Genomic DNA, 18,253 nt, shown 5'->3' on the forward strand with positions numbered 1-18,253 from the left:
CACAAAAATCTCGGATACTGTGTTTTTGAATGACTTTTCTATTCTGGTAAATTACCCCTGGCAAGGAAGGCGAAGGGGAAGTATAAACGGAAGACCCTTTTAGATTAGTCAGCTGAGCAGCTGCATTCGCCCTTACCAAGATTTCCATGGGTTTTGTGGGGAAGCGAAATGGAAAATGTTTGGCTCCCAGGAGGCCCAAACACTAGGTTTGAGAAGCTGAGCGCGAGATACGCGTTTATTGGGAGTCTCTCAGCTTCATTCTTTATTCGCTCAAGATGTTTTCGTCTAGTCCTCAACAAGGGGCGGGAAAGTATCTGTGTGAGTGTGGTATGAAAGATCGGTGGAGGAGAAAGGTCCTCCAGCCAAGCGCAAAGCAAGCCACTCTGCCGCCTGGCGCAGTTGCCAGGACAGCGCTACCCGAGCAGCAACGGCAGAAGCCGCACCGCGTCCCGGCGGCGGCTGCGAGCCCCAGTGACGCATTGCAGGTACGAACCAGCCAATTAGAGCCCGCCTCAACGACCATCGGTGACGCGTCCCCACCGCGATGCTCCTCCGCGCCGCAAAGTAGCGCCCCTCAGGCGCGACTTCACCGGCCTTTTAACGGCTCTCTGGAGAATGAAACCCCATTACGTCATCCGTTTGCCCGCTCTCCGTTATCTCTTGCCTAGTCGACCAAATAGCTGTGAATAACTGGGTCCCGAAAAGAGTTGGCGGGGAGGGGGTTGGCCGGGACTCGTTTGCGACGTTCCGTTATCTGGGGTGCGGCGGAGGGATCTGGCGGAGGGAGGTGTTTATGAGGCGCTGGGGGCGGAGGAGGAGAATTAGTCCGAGTGGAGCGAGCGAACCGAGTGGTTGTGTGGTCGCGTCTCGGAAACCAGTAGCACTTGCAGCATGGTGAGTGCGTCGCTAAGCTGCTGGCGCTTGGCCCGTGGGGGGAAGAGGCCGAAGTGAATTGACTATAGAAAGGGAATTCGCCTCCCTCACACCTTTGGGGAGAGGTCTTCGCTAGAGGGATGGCGCGAAAGAGGCCGGGGGCGCCTGTGACGGTTGTGTCGCAGGTGCTCCCCACCCCCATGCTCCTCAGGGGGCTTCCTCTAGTGAATTGAGGGCCGGACGCTCAGGTCCCTTTGGGGCTTGGCTGGAGCGTGGGTGAGGGAGAGGGTGCAGCCCCGCACATGGGGAGGAGAGAAAGTGGAGAGGGAGGGGAGAGGGACCGCGGGGAGCCTTCGGTCGGTTGTCACGAAAGGTCAAGCCGGAGGCCGGATTCAAACACCCAACGGACGGTTAGTGCGGGCGCCAGGAAGCGCCTTTGTCCGCTTGCGGCCGCCATGCGCCGAGGGGGCGGGAGGAGCGCGCGGGGCCCCGGGGCGAGCGCCGGCGCCGCCGTTAGCCCGCGTCCCCCGCGTGCCGGGGTCCGGGGGGCGCGCGGGCGGCGGGCGGCGCGCTGTGTGGGCCGAGCCCGCGCGGCGCTGGGAGCGGCCAGTGGGGGCGGGGCAGGCGAGCGCCGCGCGGGGCCGGGAGCCGCCGCCCCGCTCGGCTCCGCTCGCGCCCCAGCTGCTGCGCTGGCACCTGCAGGACTGCGGAGGTCTCCCGGGCGCTGCGGGGCGGGTCCTGGGGGTGGGTGGGGGAGGGTCCTCGACAGTTTCCTGTCCCCCTCTGGCAACCCAGATCTTTCTACTCCATCTGGGTCCGTTTTCCACCACCCTGGCTGGATGTTTAAGAAAAAAATTTTTTTTTTTCTTAACTGGCTTTGCCGTTGAAGGAAATGAGTTTTATGCCTGAAGTCAGGGGCGCTTCCCTAACACATGTTGTTAGGGAAAGTATTAGGCTCTAGTTAGGGTCTGAAAGGCGCCTTCTGTTAACCTCCGAGCGAAAGCAAGCTCCGGGGTGACTACCACTATTGGATGGATGCCTTTGTAAAGAGCCACTGTCTATATCCTATTCTTGACTACTTAACGTGCACTCCTAATGTTAAAGAACCACTACCACATACAGCATCTCCCCCCCACCCTTTTGAAAATGACTTTGCCTTTGTAAAGAGCCACTGTCTATATCCTATTCTTGACTACTTAACGTGCACTCCTAATGTTAAAGAACCACTACCACATACAGCGTCTCCCCCCCCACCCTTTTGAAAATGACTTGGATTTCCGTATAGAAATTGCCAGATCTTTTTTAACGTACAGTTCTGTTTACTTGTACAATAATGACGGTCAAATACCGTAAAGGTAGAAAGGTGTATGGGGGGAGCAGGGAATTTTGAAAAGCATTTGCTTGTCCCCTGAAGACTGGAGCTCAGGTTCTTTCCGTTTAAAAAAAAAAAAAAAGAAAACTAATGAGGGCGATAATTTGCGATACTTACTTTGTGGTTCCTTCTGCCAAGTGGTTAAAACGATGGGTGTGTCCATGAGGCAAGGTGACATCTTAAACAGGAGTTGGGGATTCTTGCCAACTGAAACCTTCAGCCTGTATGGGTGTGGGGAGAGGAGTTCACCTTGGACAAAACTGGCGTTAAGTTTGATGGATTCACTCCATCTTGATATTTTAAATCATCTTATTCTGAATTTTTGAATATGCTGGTTGAATTTGCTCTCTTTAAGATGTACATTATAGTCATGTAATCAACAATCCAATTTGTGGAGTAAGCCTTTAAGAAAATTTAAATGAAGGGTAAGGCTTTTTCATCAGTTCTGATAATTGAATCAAAAACTCCTGTAGATACTCTTGGTAATACATAGTTTGTATCTAAATGCTTTCATAGTCCCTTGCCTAGTTATAAGCTTTTGTAGTTAACTGTTTGCATTATTGATGCTTTAGGGGTTTTTGGTTAAATTGACAATCATCATTAACTAATAAATTTGAAAATGGTCTTGAGGTGACTTCATAATTACAGATTTTAAACTGGGACTACATCAGGTTAAAGAATAAAAATTTATTTGGTATGGAAGTGGAGTAAGATGGCTCATGTAGTTCTTGGGCTTACATGTAGTCAGTGCTCACTGAATTCAGGAAGATTCGTAAAAGATGTGAAGAGGTAGAAAATTTTGTCACTTGAGTCTAAATCATTAAGCTGCAAGGTCCCTTTTGATTAGTCTCAGAAAATCAAAGATTTTGCTATGGTTCTATTAAAATACAGAAAGTTCTAGCTTCAGCTAGAATTTAGGCCTTTAGTAAAGGTCCTAATTTTTATGAAGCCATTTTATTCTAGTGTTTTCTCTTTTGGTCCAGGATGCTATATAGTAAGTGTTGGGTCTGTCAGATTTAAGGTTATCTTTTCACCCTAATGAAATAATTGAGACGGCTTTTGATAAGACAAAACAAATAACCCTGACCTATAGGAAAAACTTCACATATGAAGCCTTTTTTTAATCTAAGTAGCACTAGTGGGGAATGAACAGTCAGGAATAGATGAAGGATAGTTTGTGTTTCATTGCAAGCCTATGGACTCACACATTATATCAATTAAGAACTTCAATTTTTTTTTTTTTTTTTTTTTTTTTTTTGAGACAGAGTCTCACTCTGTTGCCCAGGCTAGAGTGAGTGCCGTGGCATCAGCCTAGCTCACAGCAACCTCAAACTCCTGAGCTCAAGCGATCCTCCTGTCTCAGCCTCCCGAGTAGCTGGGACTACAGGCATGCGCCACCATGCCCGGCTAATTTTTTCTATATATATTTTTAGCTGTCCATATAATTTCTTTCTATTTTTAGTAGAGATGGGGTCTCGCTCTTGCTCAGGCTGGTCTCGAACTCCTGAGCTCAAACGATCCGCCCACCTCGGCCTCCCAGAGTGCTAGGATTACAGGCGTGAGCCACCGCGCCCGGCCTTCAATTTTTTTTTTAACCACCTTTCATTAGATAAACTCAAAGTATTCATACCTACTTTTGAATGCCATTTAGGAAATGTTTGATAGGTACATAATGTATTCACTTCGGGTCACTCATGTAATACAGATTAGTACTTCTCAGTGTTGATGGATCACCTGTGTCTCTCCAAAATGCAGATTCTAGTTCACTAGGTCTGGTGGAACCCAAGAGTGTACTAATGCCTGGAAGCTTTCTCTGGAGTGACAAAAGCAGTAGGAAGAATAATATCAGTAGCTGCAGAAATAAGGAAGTAAGAACTAGTTACCTCTCTAGTGAATTAATCTTCACTTTACTGAGATAAACACATATTAATGAGCTTGAGTTTTCCCAAAAGTATAATTCTTCTGACTATGAAAATGGCACTCTCCATAGACAGAAGGAAGAACCAAATTTGTACAGTAGTTGTACAGTAGTTGGAAAAGTTAAAGTTAGGAAGTTCTTGCTTTTAGCAGGCTTTAATCTGAATGTTGCTGGTAAAGTTTATTTTAAAACTTGAAGTCTGGATGAGTAGTAAATACAAAAACTTCTCAACCTTCCAAGCAAAATTGAGAGCTTTCAGGTTATGTGAGTAACTTAGTCTTTTGTATGTTTAGTTCATTCGTTGAAGTTCATTTTTATGATCTGTTCTAAGATTGCAGTTGCCTGGAGCTGGACAAGATGGTATGAGATCCTTAAATTTTGACTTTGCAAGTGAAATTGGACAATTTTAAAGTTTCTTTTATTGCTAACATACTTGTTTTTTCCTAAGGCCTTTTCATCTTTCATATAGATGAGGTTTCCCAAAATCTTCCCCCCACAACGTTGAGGTAACAATCCTACTGTCTCCGTTCCTGTACATAGCAGTCATTCTTTCAGCTTCCACACGTGCTGCAGAGCTCAACATTTTTGTCTTAAACTGATATTTTACCTGCTGCATCCTTCCCCCTGCTGTGTCTGTCCCTGGTTTCAGTTTGCACAAATTTTCTCAGCTTAAAGCAAACAAAGTTAACATTGAACAGGTTAGGTTTGTTGTAAAGGGCTTGATAATGCCATACATGCCTACCTTCTGTGTGGAAATGGTGCTAGTCAGGTTTGATATTTAACAGTGTAAGTTCTTTAGTTAATTTATATAAAATTATAGTTGCCATTTAACTCTTTTGGTTAGCTTTTTACATAGCATTTCACTTTGCACAACAGCCCTGCAAAGGTAGGTATTCTTGTGTTACAGATAAAGTTGACTATGAAAGGTTGAGTAACATGTCCAAGGTCACACAGCTATTTAAGAGACAGCTGGGATACCAGCCTGTGACTCAGAGCTTCATGCTTTTTCCCCACCATGCCATTCCTTCAGAAATGATGGGAGTCCTGCAAAATGCAATCAGACTAGGAGTAAATCCTCTGTTCTATTATAACAAAGTAAACATTCTACTCAGTGGATTTACTGGATTTTAAATCTCTCATAGGGAAAATAGTCTGTAACTGACTTCCACCAAATATCTGTTGGTGGAGGATTGGAACTTGTGTAGGGGTAAAAGTAGATAGATTTTTATCTTACAAACTTCTGCATTTGAACTTAATTGTTGGCTTTTCAATTTTAACTTTCCAGCCCTTGGGCTCATTAAAAAAATAAAAATGAATTCATTTTATATCGTGGTCAAATCAAAATTTTTGAACATGAAACAAATTTGTTTCTGGGTTCCTTCTCAAATTTTCTCATGTTGTGCCCTAGAGAAAATGTGAGGCCATTTCACTTTAAGGTGTGAACTTTTCCCAGCAGTGTGTTCATTTAAAAAGAAAGAAACTAGGCAATGTTTATTCTTTCCCCTACAAAAAAATGAAAGGATTAAGTATAGTACACTTGACTCTATGTTGGTAGGGATTTCAGGTAGTCTATTTCTTGGCAGTGTCTTTGGGTACCACATAAGCAGTGTACTAATGAGCAGTGAAACATTCAAAGATGAAGGCCACAAGGACAAGGAGCCCAGAGATATTTTGGTGCTCTAAATTAAATGCTTAAAGTTGTTGGTTATGTCTGACACTTTAGTGCTTAATCTTGGTTCTGTTGATTGCTAATTTTGTGCCCTCCTCCCCCATTTAACCCATGCCTCTCTTCCCCTCTATAAGATAGGGGCTAATAACACCATTATAGGGTTAATGTGAAGGCTGAGTAAAGATAACATTTATAGCATAAGACTAAAAATATTTTTTAAAGCAAAGTCAAGTGCTCTCCGTGTGCTATAAAAACATGACAAACCTTAGATTTACTTTGGGATTTCAAAAATAAAGAGAAAATTGATGACTGAACTTAGTATTTGGTAAATATTGAAGTTCAGGTATTTGGAACCCTGGATTCTTTGCATTTGCGTGCGAGGTAAGGAGGAGTAAAAGCTGGCAGCTCTTTTTAAAGTGTGCTTCAAAAGTATTCTGAAATAATTTGCATATCTTAAACTAGGAGTCAAGACAGCTCAGCTTGATATTTTTCTACTCATCTGTGTTTGTTGCTTATACTAAGGAATGTGGAACTAAATGAAAGTTGTACATGCTGAACCTTGAAAGTTTTTAAACTTGTTTCTGTAACTGCTAATATATATATTCCCAAGTCATTTACCTGTGTCCTTGATCTCTTTGTAGGCTGACCAACTGACTGAAGAGCAGATTGCAGGTGAGAAATACTTTGTTAGATTGTACCCATTGAATTTTATTACAAATTGAATAACCTCAGAATAAGGTGTATGAAAGAATTGACTTGAATGTGTGTTGTAGGTACTAACAAAACGGGTGTAATGTAATACAGTAATTCAACCTGGTTTGGCCAGGTATTAATGTAAACAAGATTTGTGGGACTTACTGCAATTAAAGACGTATTAATATTGTAGTCTATGTGGATATACTTTGGAGCCTTATGGTGTAGTGGTGGTCTTTGTTGTGTGTGTGTGTGTGTGTGTGAAGAATACCTTACTATAAAACAGGAATTCTGGGGGAGTTAACACTGCAACTCCAAATCAGTCCCCACATGAAAAGGAGGGGGCCACAAAGTAACTGAGGTAACTTGAAACGTAGAATCACAAAATGAACACTGAATTTACTGTAGTTTAAATTGGCTAATATTTTAACCTTAGAATTACATATATAATTAACTGGGGAAAAAAATTCTTTTAATGAAAAACTTAGATTCAAAAGTTAGCTTTCTCTTTTACAGATGTTGCTGTAGTAATTTGAATTTTGTCTTAAGTATTAAAAGCTATTGAAATGAAACGTCTTAAATCTTGTCTCCTTTAGTTTGCTATGGAAATATGTGAAATTATTGCATAATATCTCACGTCAGATTGTCTTCATGCCACGCCATATAAACGTTAGTACTTGTGATTTTATTCTAACACCGTAAGATGGCTGGTTAATGTCAAAATGTTGGGGAAACATTACATTTTTCTTTTTTGAATTAGTTGCAATGTTGATATGCTTCTCAGACTGCTCCTTTCCTTTCATTAGAGACTTCCTAGCATGAGCACCAAGCAGTTTAACTACCATAGTTTTTCCCAGTAAGCAAGGAGTTTGATAAGAGCTCAAAAGCATGAGCATTCTTTTTTAAATGCTGTAGAAAACTGTGAGAAGCCCTGTTAGAACTCAGTTGTACAGCCTCAATTATAAAGAACTCAATTATAAAGCAGGCTCCCTGCCTCCATAAATACAGATTTGGAAGATACCAGAAATTACCAGTCTTCTCAAATATTCATCACAAATGTTTGACAGAACTGTATGAATTAGAAAGCTATTGGTATTAAGGACCAAATTTAAGCAGGTTTTATTTTTCTTATTGGGTAATTTGACTTAAACCTGGGATTTGCCTTCTGGGATTGGTAATTAGATGTATTGAGTATTGAAGCCATCAGAGCCTCAGAAATAATTTTTTGTTGTTCAGTTATACCACTTTAAATGTATCAACGAAATGTGAATTTTTTTGGCAATACTTTTTTATACAGTGTCTCCTTCACAAATGAACTCAGGCTGTCTAATAGTTTCAGTCTTAAACTCTGACCTCTGATATACTTACCTTTCATTTCTAAGTATTCTCAGTCAGGTAAAGTCACCTGAGATCAGGGACCTTTTTGTTTCATCTTATAGCCTCGACGCCTGCCACAGTAAGCATTGAATAAATATTTCTTGAATGGGTAAATTTCTCAAGTGACACAAATGTTCTAGAACACTATTACCCTATTCTAGGAACTCTTCTGCCTTCTCCCCAAGTCCCTTCCTCACAAATTTGGTATATTTCAATGTCTACCTTTGAAGTGAAGGCACATTTTTTTCTTTCTGGTAAATTGTTACTGCTGGTGACCAGTAACATCTTAGTCTAAGATCCATTTGTTCTTCCAAAAAAAAAAAAAAAAAGTTAACGTTTCACACATACGGTGCAACATTGAATATATTAAGGTATTTTTTTTTATCATCATTTGATAATACTACAGATTGTTTAGGAATTCTAGCAACAAATAACTTGTTCTAGGAAAAAAATATACTTGTTTAGTGAAGTTACTAAAATTATTTGTGCTACCTGGTCCTAGAGAGCACTCCAGTCTAGTGTGACGTCACTAACAAGTTAATTTTGCTGATGATTCTGCCATGATGTCATTAGTTGCTGGTGTTTGACATTTGGAAGACTGATAGGAAAAATGTACCAAGCATTTTTCTTTTTTTAAAGAACTCTGTACCCAAACCTTTTTTTTTTTTTTTTTGAGACAGTCCTGCTCTGTTGCCCGGGCTAGAGTGTGGTGTCAGGCTAGCTCACAGCAACCTCAGACTCCTGGGCTCAAGCAATCCTCCTGCCTCAGCCTCCCTAGTAGCTGGGACTACAGGCATGCGCCACCATGCCCGGCTAATTTTTTTTTTTCTATATATTTTTAGCTGTCCAGATCATTTCTTTCTATTTTTAGTAGAGACGCGGGTCTCACTCTTGCTCAGGCTGGTCTCGAACTCCTGACCTTGAGTGATCCGCCCGTCTCGGCCTCCCAGAGTGCTAGGATTACAGGCGTGAGCCATCGCGCCGGCCTTGTACCTAAACCTTTATTAAACTTTGAGGGTCCAAATTTGTTTGATAAAAGTATTAACCTTACTCAGTTTTATAGCAGTAGTTACATAAAGTGCCAACAAGGTCTTGATGCATGCATGCATGATTTAAGGGATTATTACATTCAGAATTTTCTAAATAAGAAGTTAGTAAACAGTCATTTGATTTTGCTTTCATTGTAACTGTCATGATAACCTATTTTATAAAATTATGAATTTATGTAATAAACTAATTAGGAAAGGGTCATGGGGTTGCTAATGAATGAATAAAACCTGAATAATAGTGAGACTTCCTTGAAAGTTTAAATTTTGGCATAGCTAGCATGGATTTTGGGAGGTCCCTTATACCTATCAATTATGTAGAGGTAGCTGTTCTGTGATGTTCAGGACCTGTTTTCTTTATTGTGTATTTAGGTTTTGACTCTAATAATTTATATTTCAAGTTATTCTTGGGGGTTACTGTTTAGAATTGTGTTTCTATGCATAAAGATAATGCTGGTTCTGAAGAAGAGGTGAATTGTAAAGGCAGGCAAATTTAAATTGTACTTTGTGGTTTATTATTTTAAGAAGTTTTTACAGCTATTTCTGACTCCTTAGTGTAAAAATGTAAATTTGGAATAAACCTCAAACTTTAAAAATGTAACTTATTCCTTTCTTGCATGCATAAATAGTAGATACAGCATAGTTTTATTTTCTGCTGTTACTTATTCTAGCAAACATTTTAAGTGCTATATTTTAAAACTTACTGAAATGTAAAACACATACATAACCTCTCACCATGTATCATCCAGACTTTAACTTTTTATTTAAATCATATAATAGAAAGATGATTATTGCTAGTTAAACATTGGGAATTTGTGCAGTTAATGGTGATAGCAAAAAATGTTCATAGCTAAGTAGTATGGCAGAGAATGTAATGTAAACAGATACATATTTCTAAATTTTAAATTTTTCTTGTAACCTGTTATTAGGTAATAGATGCTGTGTGTCTAAACCCTAATAGTTTATTCACTTCTAGATAATATATTTATATCCTCTTTAGAAAAAAAACTTAGTAAATGGAAATGTCTTTATCAAATTCTGCTATTTGTAGGTGGGAACTCACTGATCTATTTTTGTCATTAGGTTGGTCTAGGTTAGCACTGTATACTATTTTTATAAAATCAATCATTAGTGTGATACTAAGCTTCTGATTGATACTGAGTTCCTCTGGAAACAATATTTATATGGAATATTGTATTCCATATGGAATTCTGATATGGAATGGAACTATGTTATTAATATTGAATGTAGCAAACTACTACAATTAGTTAATGATACCTGATCTAAATAAAGCTAAGCAGTTAAAAGATTTTAAGTAGAAGAAAAGTAAACAAGGTAGTTTCAAAAGGTATTAGGACCCACACAGTTGTGTGGATAACTTTAAAGAAAGAACATGCAGTTAGGAGGCAGTTGTAATAATCTAGGCAAAAGATGATGGGGCCTTGAACCAAAATATTGGTTGTAGAAAAATGGAAAAAGAATCAGGCAGTATTTAGATGGTAAAATTCAATTAAGATTTGTTGACAGATATGGGGGGGGGAATGGACTTAGAGTGGCTCCTTGGTTTTGCTTGTATACATAGGGTTGCTGGGGAAGTATAGAATTCCAACCTCTTGCTTGAGGTCAGCCAGGGGAGATACCTTATAGACAGTCAGAAATAAAGGTATTATGTTATGAGACAGATGAGTGGATTAAAGGTAAAAAGTCTTCATTGTAAGTGGGCATAGATGAAATGGCCAAGAAGCCAAAAAAAAAAGGGGGGGGATAAAATGGGTCACATCTACATGTAAGAGACAGATAGGAGCAAGAGCCTTTGGCAGTATACAGCAGGAGGAAAATCAAAGTACTGTTATGAAAGCCAAGTGAGGTATGAAAGCAGTTTTGGATGCTGCAGGAAAATGAGATCATCTTTTTCCTGACATTTACTTAGTATTTGCTAGACATAGTTTTCTAAGTGCTTTACACATGAATTTTTCTTTTCTTTTCTTTTCTTTTCTTTTCTTTTCTTTTCTTTTGTTTTTTTTCTTTTCTTTTTTTTTGACGGGGGTGACCAGGTAGGCATGTTAGGCTGTAACCCCACATAATAATTCCTAAACATAGGAAGTTAGGTATGGTTATCCTCACTTACCAAAATGAGGAAGTTGAGGGGGAAAAGGTTTCCTAACTTACCCAGATTACATTGCTAGTAACATACTTGATGAATTGGGCAATTTAGGTGTTCATTGGACTTGGCATTTTCAGCTGTTGAGTTGGAGCTGTAAGTTTAGTGGATTGACAAGAGAGAGGAAATTGATACGAGTAAGATGCTTTTTAAAATTTGGGGAGGAATAAGGACAAACACTTAAAATATAACTAAGGTTTGAAGCTAGTTTTAGACTAAAAGATGTAAAGATATTTATGTGTTAATAGGCAAAATCTGTGGAAGACTAATTGCGTACAGAGAAGTAGTAGTATGATGGAGTGAAACTAGAAGGTATAAGCATTGGAGCAGGGATAGACAGGCAGAGAATAAATGGCCTTGGACTGTAAGAGAAGGTACACCATTTTTTTTTTTTTAATTTCAGCATATTATGGGGGTACAAAAGTTTAGGTTACATATATTGCCCTTGTCCCCCTCTGCCCCCGCAATCAGAGCTTCAAGCGTGTCCCATGCCCTAGACGGTGCTCATCGCACTCATGTATGTATACACCCATCCCCTCCCCCCCACATCTGCCCAACACCCGATTAATGTTAGTCCTAAATGTGCTCTTAGGTGATGATCAGTGAAACCAATTGGTACACCATTTCTTAAACAGGTATCACATACACATTTTCAAATGTAAACATATATGCTAAAGATGCTTAATGGCCTGATGAACATTGAAACTGCTTTTGTATTTGCTTGCTGATAGGGTCTAAATATCTTTTAGCCCCGGGCCATGGCCCAGTACCTGTTGGTGGCCTGTTAGGAACTGGGCCACTTATCACTGCCTGAGCTCCACCTCCCCACCCCCACACCTGTCCATAGAAAAATTGTCTTCCATGAAACTGTGAAACTTAGGAACAGGGCTGCACAGCAGGAGGTGAGCTGCGCTGAGGGAAGCTTCATCTGTATTTACAGCCACTTCCTGTGGCTCACATCACTGCCTGAGCTCTGCCTCCGCACCCCCACCCCCACCTGTGGAAAAGTTGTCTTTTATGAAACCAGTCCTTAATCCCAAAAAGGTTGGGAACTGCTGTTTTAGAAAATGTCCTACTCCGAAAGTACTAGCTTTGTTATTAAGTCATTGGTATGACTTTGCAATACCAAATTTAATCTTTTAGTTTCTCTACTTGTAAAATAAATGGTTGAAGCCAGGTAGTCTTGCTCCAGTAGCTTTCCATGTAATCCAGTGGTGAATTAATTAGAAGCAACATAATTTTACAAGAAGATAGATCTTAAGGAATAATATATTTCACTCTACATGCTTGGGGTTTTATATTCTAAAGAAAGATGTAAATTATCCTTTTTTCTCAGTGATATATAGCATTTAGCTAAAATTGGACATTCATGTCTTGATTGGCCCATTGATAACACATCATTATAGATTATTTAGTGATTCTGCCTTATGGGAAAGGAAACTGGCCTATTGCATGTTCTGAATTTTAAAGTTTTTTTGTTTTTAATTTAGTAGATGATTGATTTAGACATAATTTTAATCTTTGAAGGTAACTTCAGACATCTTGTGCACACAGACAGTATAAATACAAATACGTGTTTGGTACTGATAAGTCTTCTATTGTGAGTGTGGGTTAGATCCATAGTTTATTTATTTATTTATTTATTTATTTTTGAGACAGAGTGTCACTCTGTTGCCCAGGCTGGAGAGCTGTGGCGTCAGCCTAGCTCACAGCAACCTCAAACTCCTGGGCTCAAGCAGTCCTACTGCCTCAGCCTCCCGAGTAGTTGGGACTACAGGCATGCGCCACCATGCCCAGCTAATTTTTCTATATATATTTTTAGCTGTCCATATAATTTCTTTCTATTTTTAGTAGAGACGGGGGTCTCGCTCTTGCTCAGGCTGGTCTCGAACTCCTGATCTTGAGTGATCCGCCTGCCTCGGCCTCCTAGAGTGCTAGGATTACAGGCATGAGCCACCGCACCCAGCCGAGATCCATAGTTTTGAATTATGTTCCACAGACCACCTTCAGTGACAAATAGAGAAGCTAGTCATTTGGAGATTTAGTTCTTTTCCTCTTTCAACCTAGAATAATTTTACTTTTATCTGGTTTAAATATTAGAGTTTCCTGTGAAATTTTAAATCAAAAACTCCCTAATAGATTGATAGGAGAATGTACTGGTATGATTGGTCGAAGATGTTTGAAATAATTTTCACAAAGTTTTACCACTTAATTTTTTAGGAATCAAAATTCCATTTCAGGTGCTATTTCCATATAGCTTAGCTTTAAGAGTTAATACATTCCACTTAGGAGGTTACTTTTGATTGCTGACGTATATATTTGGATTGTGGTCTTTCTAACAGAATTCAAAGAAGCTTTTTCACTATTTGACAAGGATGGTGATGGAACTATAACAACAAAGGAATTGGGAACTGTAATGAGGTCTCTTGGGCAGAATCCCACAGAAGCAGAGTTACAGGACATGATCAATGAAGTAGATGCTGATGGTAAGTAAGTCTTCTTAATTTTGGGGGGTGGGAGAGGGTTGAAGTGGTTGGTATTCTGTTTTATGTTTCAACTAAACAAACTATTTCAGGTAACGGCACAATTGACTTCCCTGAGTTTCTGACCATGATGGCAAGAAAAATGAAAGACACAGACAGTGAAGAAGAAATCAGAGAAGCATTCCGTGTGTTTGATAAGGTAGGTATTCAAGGACTGGATATGTTAAATTTTAATTTGAAGATGAAATGAAGATGTTAGGACCCCTTATGAAGACTTTTTTTGATGATTTACCAGCATACTTCAAGTATCAAGCAAAAGCTTTTTAAGAATTCAGTATAAACTTAGATTTTTTTCTAATAACACAGGTATTGCATTAATTAATCTTTTGTGGCAATGGAGCCATCACTTGACTTTGGAAGTAAGAAATAGTGATTTCAGTATAGGACATCCTGCTTTGCTCTTAGTGACATCTAATTTGAAGGTCAACCATTTGTAGATACAGTTTGCATGGCTTTCCAAAGTATATTTCCCCCTAATGTGAAATTTAGTAAACTTACTATGAACTCAATTCTATAATTTTACTCAGAATCTATACTAAATTTTTTTCTAGGATGGCAATGGCTATATTAGTGCAGCAGAGCTTCGCCATGTGATGACAAACCTTGGAGAGAAGTTAACAGATGAAGAGGTTGATGAAATGATCAGGGAAGCAGATATTGATGGTGATGGTCAAGTAAACTATGAAGGTAAGTCACTCTAACTGCCTTATTCTGGTGTGATTTTTAAGTTAAAGGTGCTTGTTAGGTATCTGATAGGTCAAAATTAATGACTCTCCCCCGCCCCCCGCAATTGGGATGCTAAAACACTTGTGTTACTTGTATTACTTATATTACAATATAAAATACTTTATATTTTCATTTTGCTATCAGAGTGTTGTCTGCAGACTAGGCAATATCACTGTCTGATCTGAGAAATATTTACTATTCTCATGTTCCACTCTTACATCTAGAATCTGCATTTTTATAGGATTCCTGGGTGATTAATACTCACATTAAAGTTTGGGAAGCACTGTACAATTTTTGGAACAGTTCGTAAAGCATCAAACTTTTCCTGAATTTCCCAAAATGAAATTAAGGTGACTTTCCTCTGAATTCACTGAATTCTCTTTTTTTCCTTCTAATTGGCTTGAGTCTGAAACTGTTTTATGTACACTTCAGTTCAGAAGTATCACATGACTGTAACCTTTGGGATGGCCATAGCAAGAAGCAAGATGTGGAAATTAAAAGATTTCCAATAAAACCTTTGCCTTACATTTTTTTTACAACATAACTTAGAAAATTTAACATGCTAAAAATTGAATCTAGGTTATAGCACTTGAAGTTACTATATTAATCCGTAACCCAGTAACTTAAAATTCAAGTCTACACTAAGAGCTAAGAATGCTGCTTTTTACAATAGCCTATCTAAAGCATTAATTTGGTTTATTTATTACCAACAGTGAATAATTGTGGTTTATGAAATTCCAGCCTTGGCAGTGAACTAGCTTTCCCTCTGTACTTCATGGTAATTCTGAGGAAAGAGAAAGGGGAATGGAGGCTGCTCAGTGACTGAGTAAATGTGATTAGTTTTGTCAGTCTTTTGCCATTGACTCAACTTTTGTATACTTCTTCTTTTTCAGAGTTTGTACAAATGATGACAGCAAAGTGAAGACATTGTACAGAATGTGTTAAATTTCTTGTACAAAATTGTTTATTTGCCTTTTCTTTGTTTGTAACTTATCTGTAAAAGGTTTCTCCCTACTGTCAAAAAAATATGCATGTATAGTAATTAGGACTTCATTCCTCCATGTTTTCTTCCCTTATCTTACTGTCATTGTCCTGAAACCTTATTTTAGAAAATTGATCAAGTAACATGTTGCATGTGGCTTACTCTGGATATATCTAAGCCCTTCTGCACATCTGAACTTAGATGGAGTTGGTCAAATGAGGGAACACCTGGGTTATGCCTTTTTAAAAGTAGTTTTCTTTAGGAACTGTCAGCATGTTGTTGTTGAAGTGTGGAGTTGTAACTCTGCGTGGACTATGGACAGTCAACAATATGTTCTTAAAAGTTGCACTATTGCAAAACGGGTGTATTTTATCCAGGTACTCGTACACTATTTTTTTGTACTGCTGGTCCTGTACCAGAAACATTTTATTGTTACTTGCTTTTTAAACTTTGTTTTAGCCACTTAAAGAAAATCTGCTTATGGCACAATTTGCCTCAAATCCATTCCAAGTTGTATATTTGTTTTCCAATAAAAAAATTACAATTTACCCAACGGTTGCTCTGAATCTGAGTCATTTAATTAACTGTTGAAGTCTAATAATTTTGAGAATGAAATGAGAAGTTGGTTTCTAGTTGGTATAATCTAGATAAATTTTTCTTTTGACTATTCAGGATCGTATTTAGGTTTTTAAATGAGGATGCTACTTCTTTCAAAAGGTTTAAAAGACTAAAACACCTTTTGTTAGTGTACCTTAGCATGGGAATTGGTGTAGGATGGGTGTTTAGTGTTTCCTACCTTTTCACTATACTATTCAACTTTAATGTTTGTCCATGTTGACTTCAGCCATGCAGTGATTTTAATGTTTGTTCAAAATACAACAATCCAAATCTAGTTGGGGGAGGATTATTACTTTACCTCTTATTTCCTAATCTTTCATGCATTGTGCTTTTTAATTCTACCATTAAGACAATGGAGAATTTTTAGTTGCTCTTGCCTATTTGCAATGTGATTTTACAAAAAAATTGTCCTTAAGGAGTATATTGGTAGTAACTACACCTTGTTTTAGTTTTTGCTTGCTTCTACCATTGATTTCTCTATAATTTAAGCTACTCCAAAGGTGGTTATCAGGGTTTTTGTTTAACTACCATTTAAATACTAATGAAAGATTCCATAGCAAACCAGAGCCAAGATTAAAACATGGAGTATAACTGTTACCTGGTTATTACAGCCACAAGGTTTTTATTTTCCCAAGGGGCAATTCATTATTTGGCAAGTTACTGCCCCATCTTTGATTATTTCAATACTACTATTAGTTCTACTAGAAAATGGAAAATGATGGTTGGTGAAGGAAAATGGTGAGTATGTTTTAGATAGACAAAGGGAAATTACAGGCATTGATAGTCCTACTGAGGGTGTTACATTATCACATATTAGGTGATCAATTAAGTAGGAAGGTTGTAGATGTGTACTCTACTGAGGGTGCCCTTTATTAGATGTAAGCGTTTAGCCAAAGAAATCTAAACAAGGTGTTTGAGTGGGATGAATCATATTTCTGGCCATTGAAGTATTTTCTCTAGGTTGTTAAGCATGGACTTTGTAGTTTTATTGTAGCAGTGTTTAAATGACTGTTGTGTGTGACCTCAAAGAGCTCTATTATCCAAGCCTCAATTATCTTAACTGTAAAATGGGTGTAATTTTGGGGGGCTTTTTAAAAGTTCAGTGAAATAATGAAAGTAAAGCACTTAGCTTTACTTAGTCCTTGGCATTTGTGTTAAGTGCTCAATCGTTACCATGCTGTTAAACCAGTTATAACTTTGTGAAACGAGGGAATTGGGCAGTTTTAGTGTTTTTCCAATTTTAACAGTTTGAAGTTTATGTCAATTTATGGATAACAGATAATAAGGGGAAGGGGAAACACATTTTTTGAACTCATGGTGATTTTATATCCATGAAACCTTTATAAAAGTCACAGTGTAGGCATTATCTTGACTTTTTACAGGAAGTTGAAGTATAGAACAGTTAGATAATTTCACTGGTCATACTAAGCTGGGTTCAAATCTCAGTGCCAGTGTGTCCCATAACATAATCATGTTTGAACCCAGGACTGTGATTTAAAATACCACCTTCAAGTCTTAACCATATTATTACTTTTATATTGGGGTTGTGGTAATTGATCATTCTTTCCTTAATACATCTGTGTCGTGTTTGCTCTAGGGTAATTCTACCAATAAAACCATCACTATTGCAGTTAAATATCCTCAGTATAATGTATTTTCTCCAAATTTTTAGAAGTGTAAAAATTTTAAAGATCTGATACATAGAGGCATTGTCGAATTCTTGTATTCTCAAGGAGAAATGCCTCTCCCCCCTTTTAAAACTGTTACATTAACCTGAAAATAAGTCTTACTGATATTATTCAAGATTTAAGAGGACATTTTCTTTGTTTATCCTACATGTTTAATCTGTTTTATGGGTAGACTCCTTGAAATCTCTGGCCCATGCTGTTTCTATTTTTGAGATACTTAAACTATTTTCTCATCTAGATGTTCCCATCTCTTCAATTTCATACTTTGTGTGGGTTTCTGGACTTCTCTGTACCTTTCATATCTTTTAGTCTCTAGAGTACCAGTCCCTAGTCTGCTGAGCCAGTTTTATAGGCTCAGCCAAAATAAGAAAATGAGACACAGTAATGGACTTGATTAATCTTAGATTTGTGAGAACACTGGTGTTAACTTGCCTCTTAGCCTTCTAATTTCAATCCTTCATTTTAAATCTAGTGCCTGGTCCTTCTTAAAGGCTATGCTATGCTAAATGAATTTAGAATCCCAGTATTTTAAGAGTAATTAGCTTTGGAGTCCTCTATTCTTTTGCTCCTCAAAAAGTCACCCGCAG

General features: G+C 38.5%; 1 protein-coding gene across 3 annotated transcripts; it reads left to right on the forward strand.

The window, feature by feature from the left end:
• Positions 1–397: 397 nt before the first annotated feature.
• On the forward strand, positions 398–15,997 carry CALM2 (calmodulin 2). Of its 3 annotated transcripts, XM_069494070.1 has the most exons (8): positions 794–894; positions 4,862–4,866; positions 5,008–5,063; positions 6,474–6,504; positions 13,452–13,595; positions 13,685–13,791; positions 14,204–14,339; positions 15,272–15,907. In XM_069494070.1, the coding sequence occupies exons 1-8, from the start codon at positions 794–796 to the stop codon at positions 15,298–15,300; spliced, it is 609 nt and encodes a 202-aa protein (XP_069350171.1). In that variant the 3' UTR covers positions 15,301–15,907. The 3 variants fall into 3 exon arrangements, with proteins under 3 accessions (XP_069350173.1, XP_069350171.1, XP_069350172.1); XM_069494072.1 differs by lacking the exons at positions 794–894; positions 4,862–4,866; positions 5,008–5,063 and adding an exon at positions 398–485 and having other exon boundaries at positions 15,272–15,997; XM_069494071.1 differs by lacking the exons at positions 4,862–4,866; positions 5,008–5,063 and having other exon boundaries at positions 824–894; positions 15,272–15,997.
• The last annotated feature ends 2,256 nt before the right edge of the window (positions 15,998–18,253 follow it).

The sequence above is a fragment of the Eulemur rufifrons genome, chromosome 19 (assembly GCF_041146395.1).
Source record: "Eulemur rufifrons isolate Redbay chromosome 19, OSU_ERuf_1, whole genome shotgun sequence".
NCBI classification, from domain to species: domain Eukaryota; kingdom Metazoa; phylum Chordata; class Mammalia; order Primates; family Lemuridae; genus Eulemur; species Eulemur rufifrons.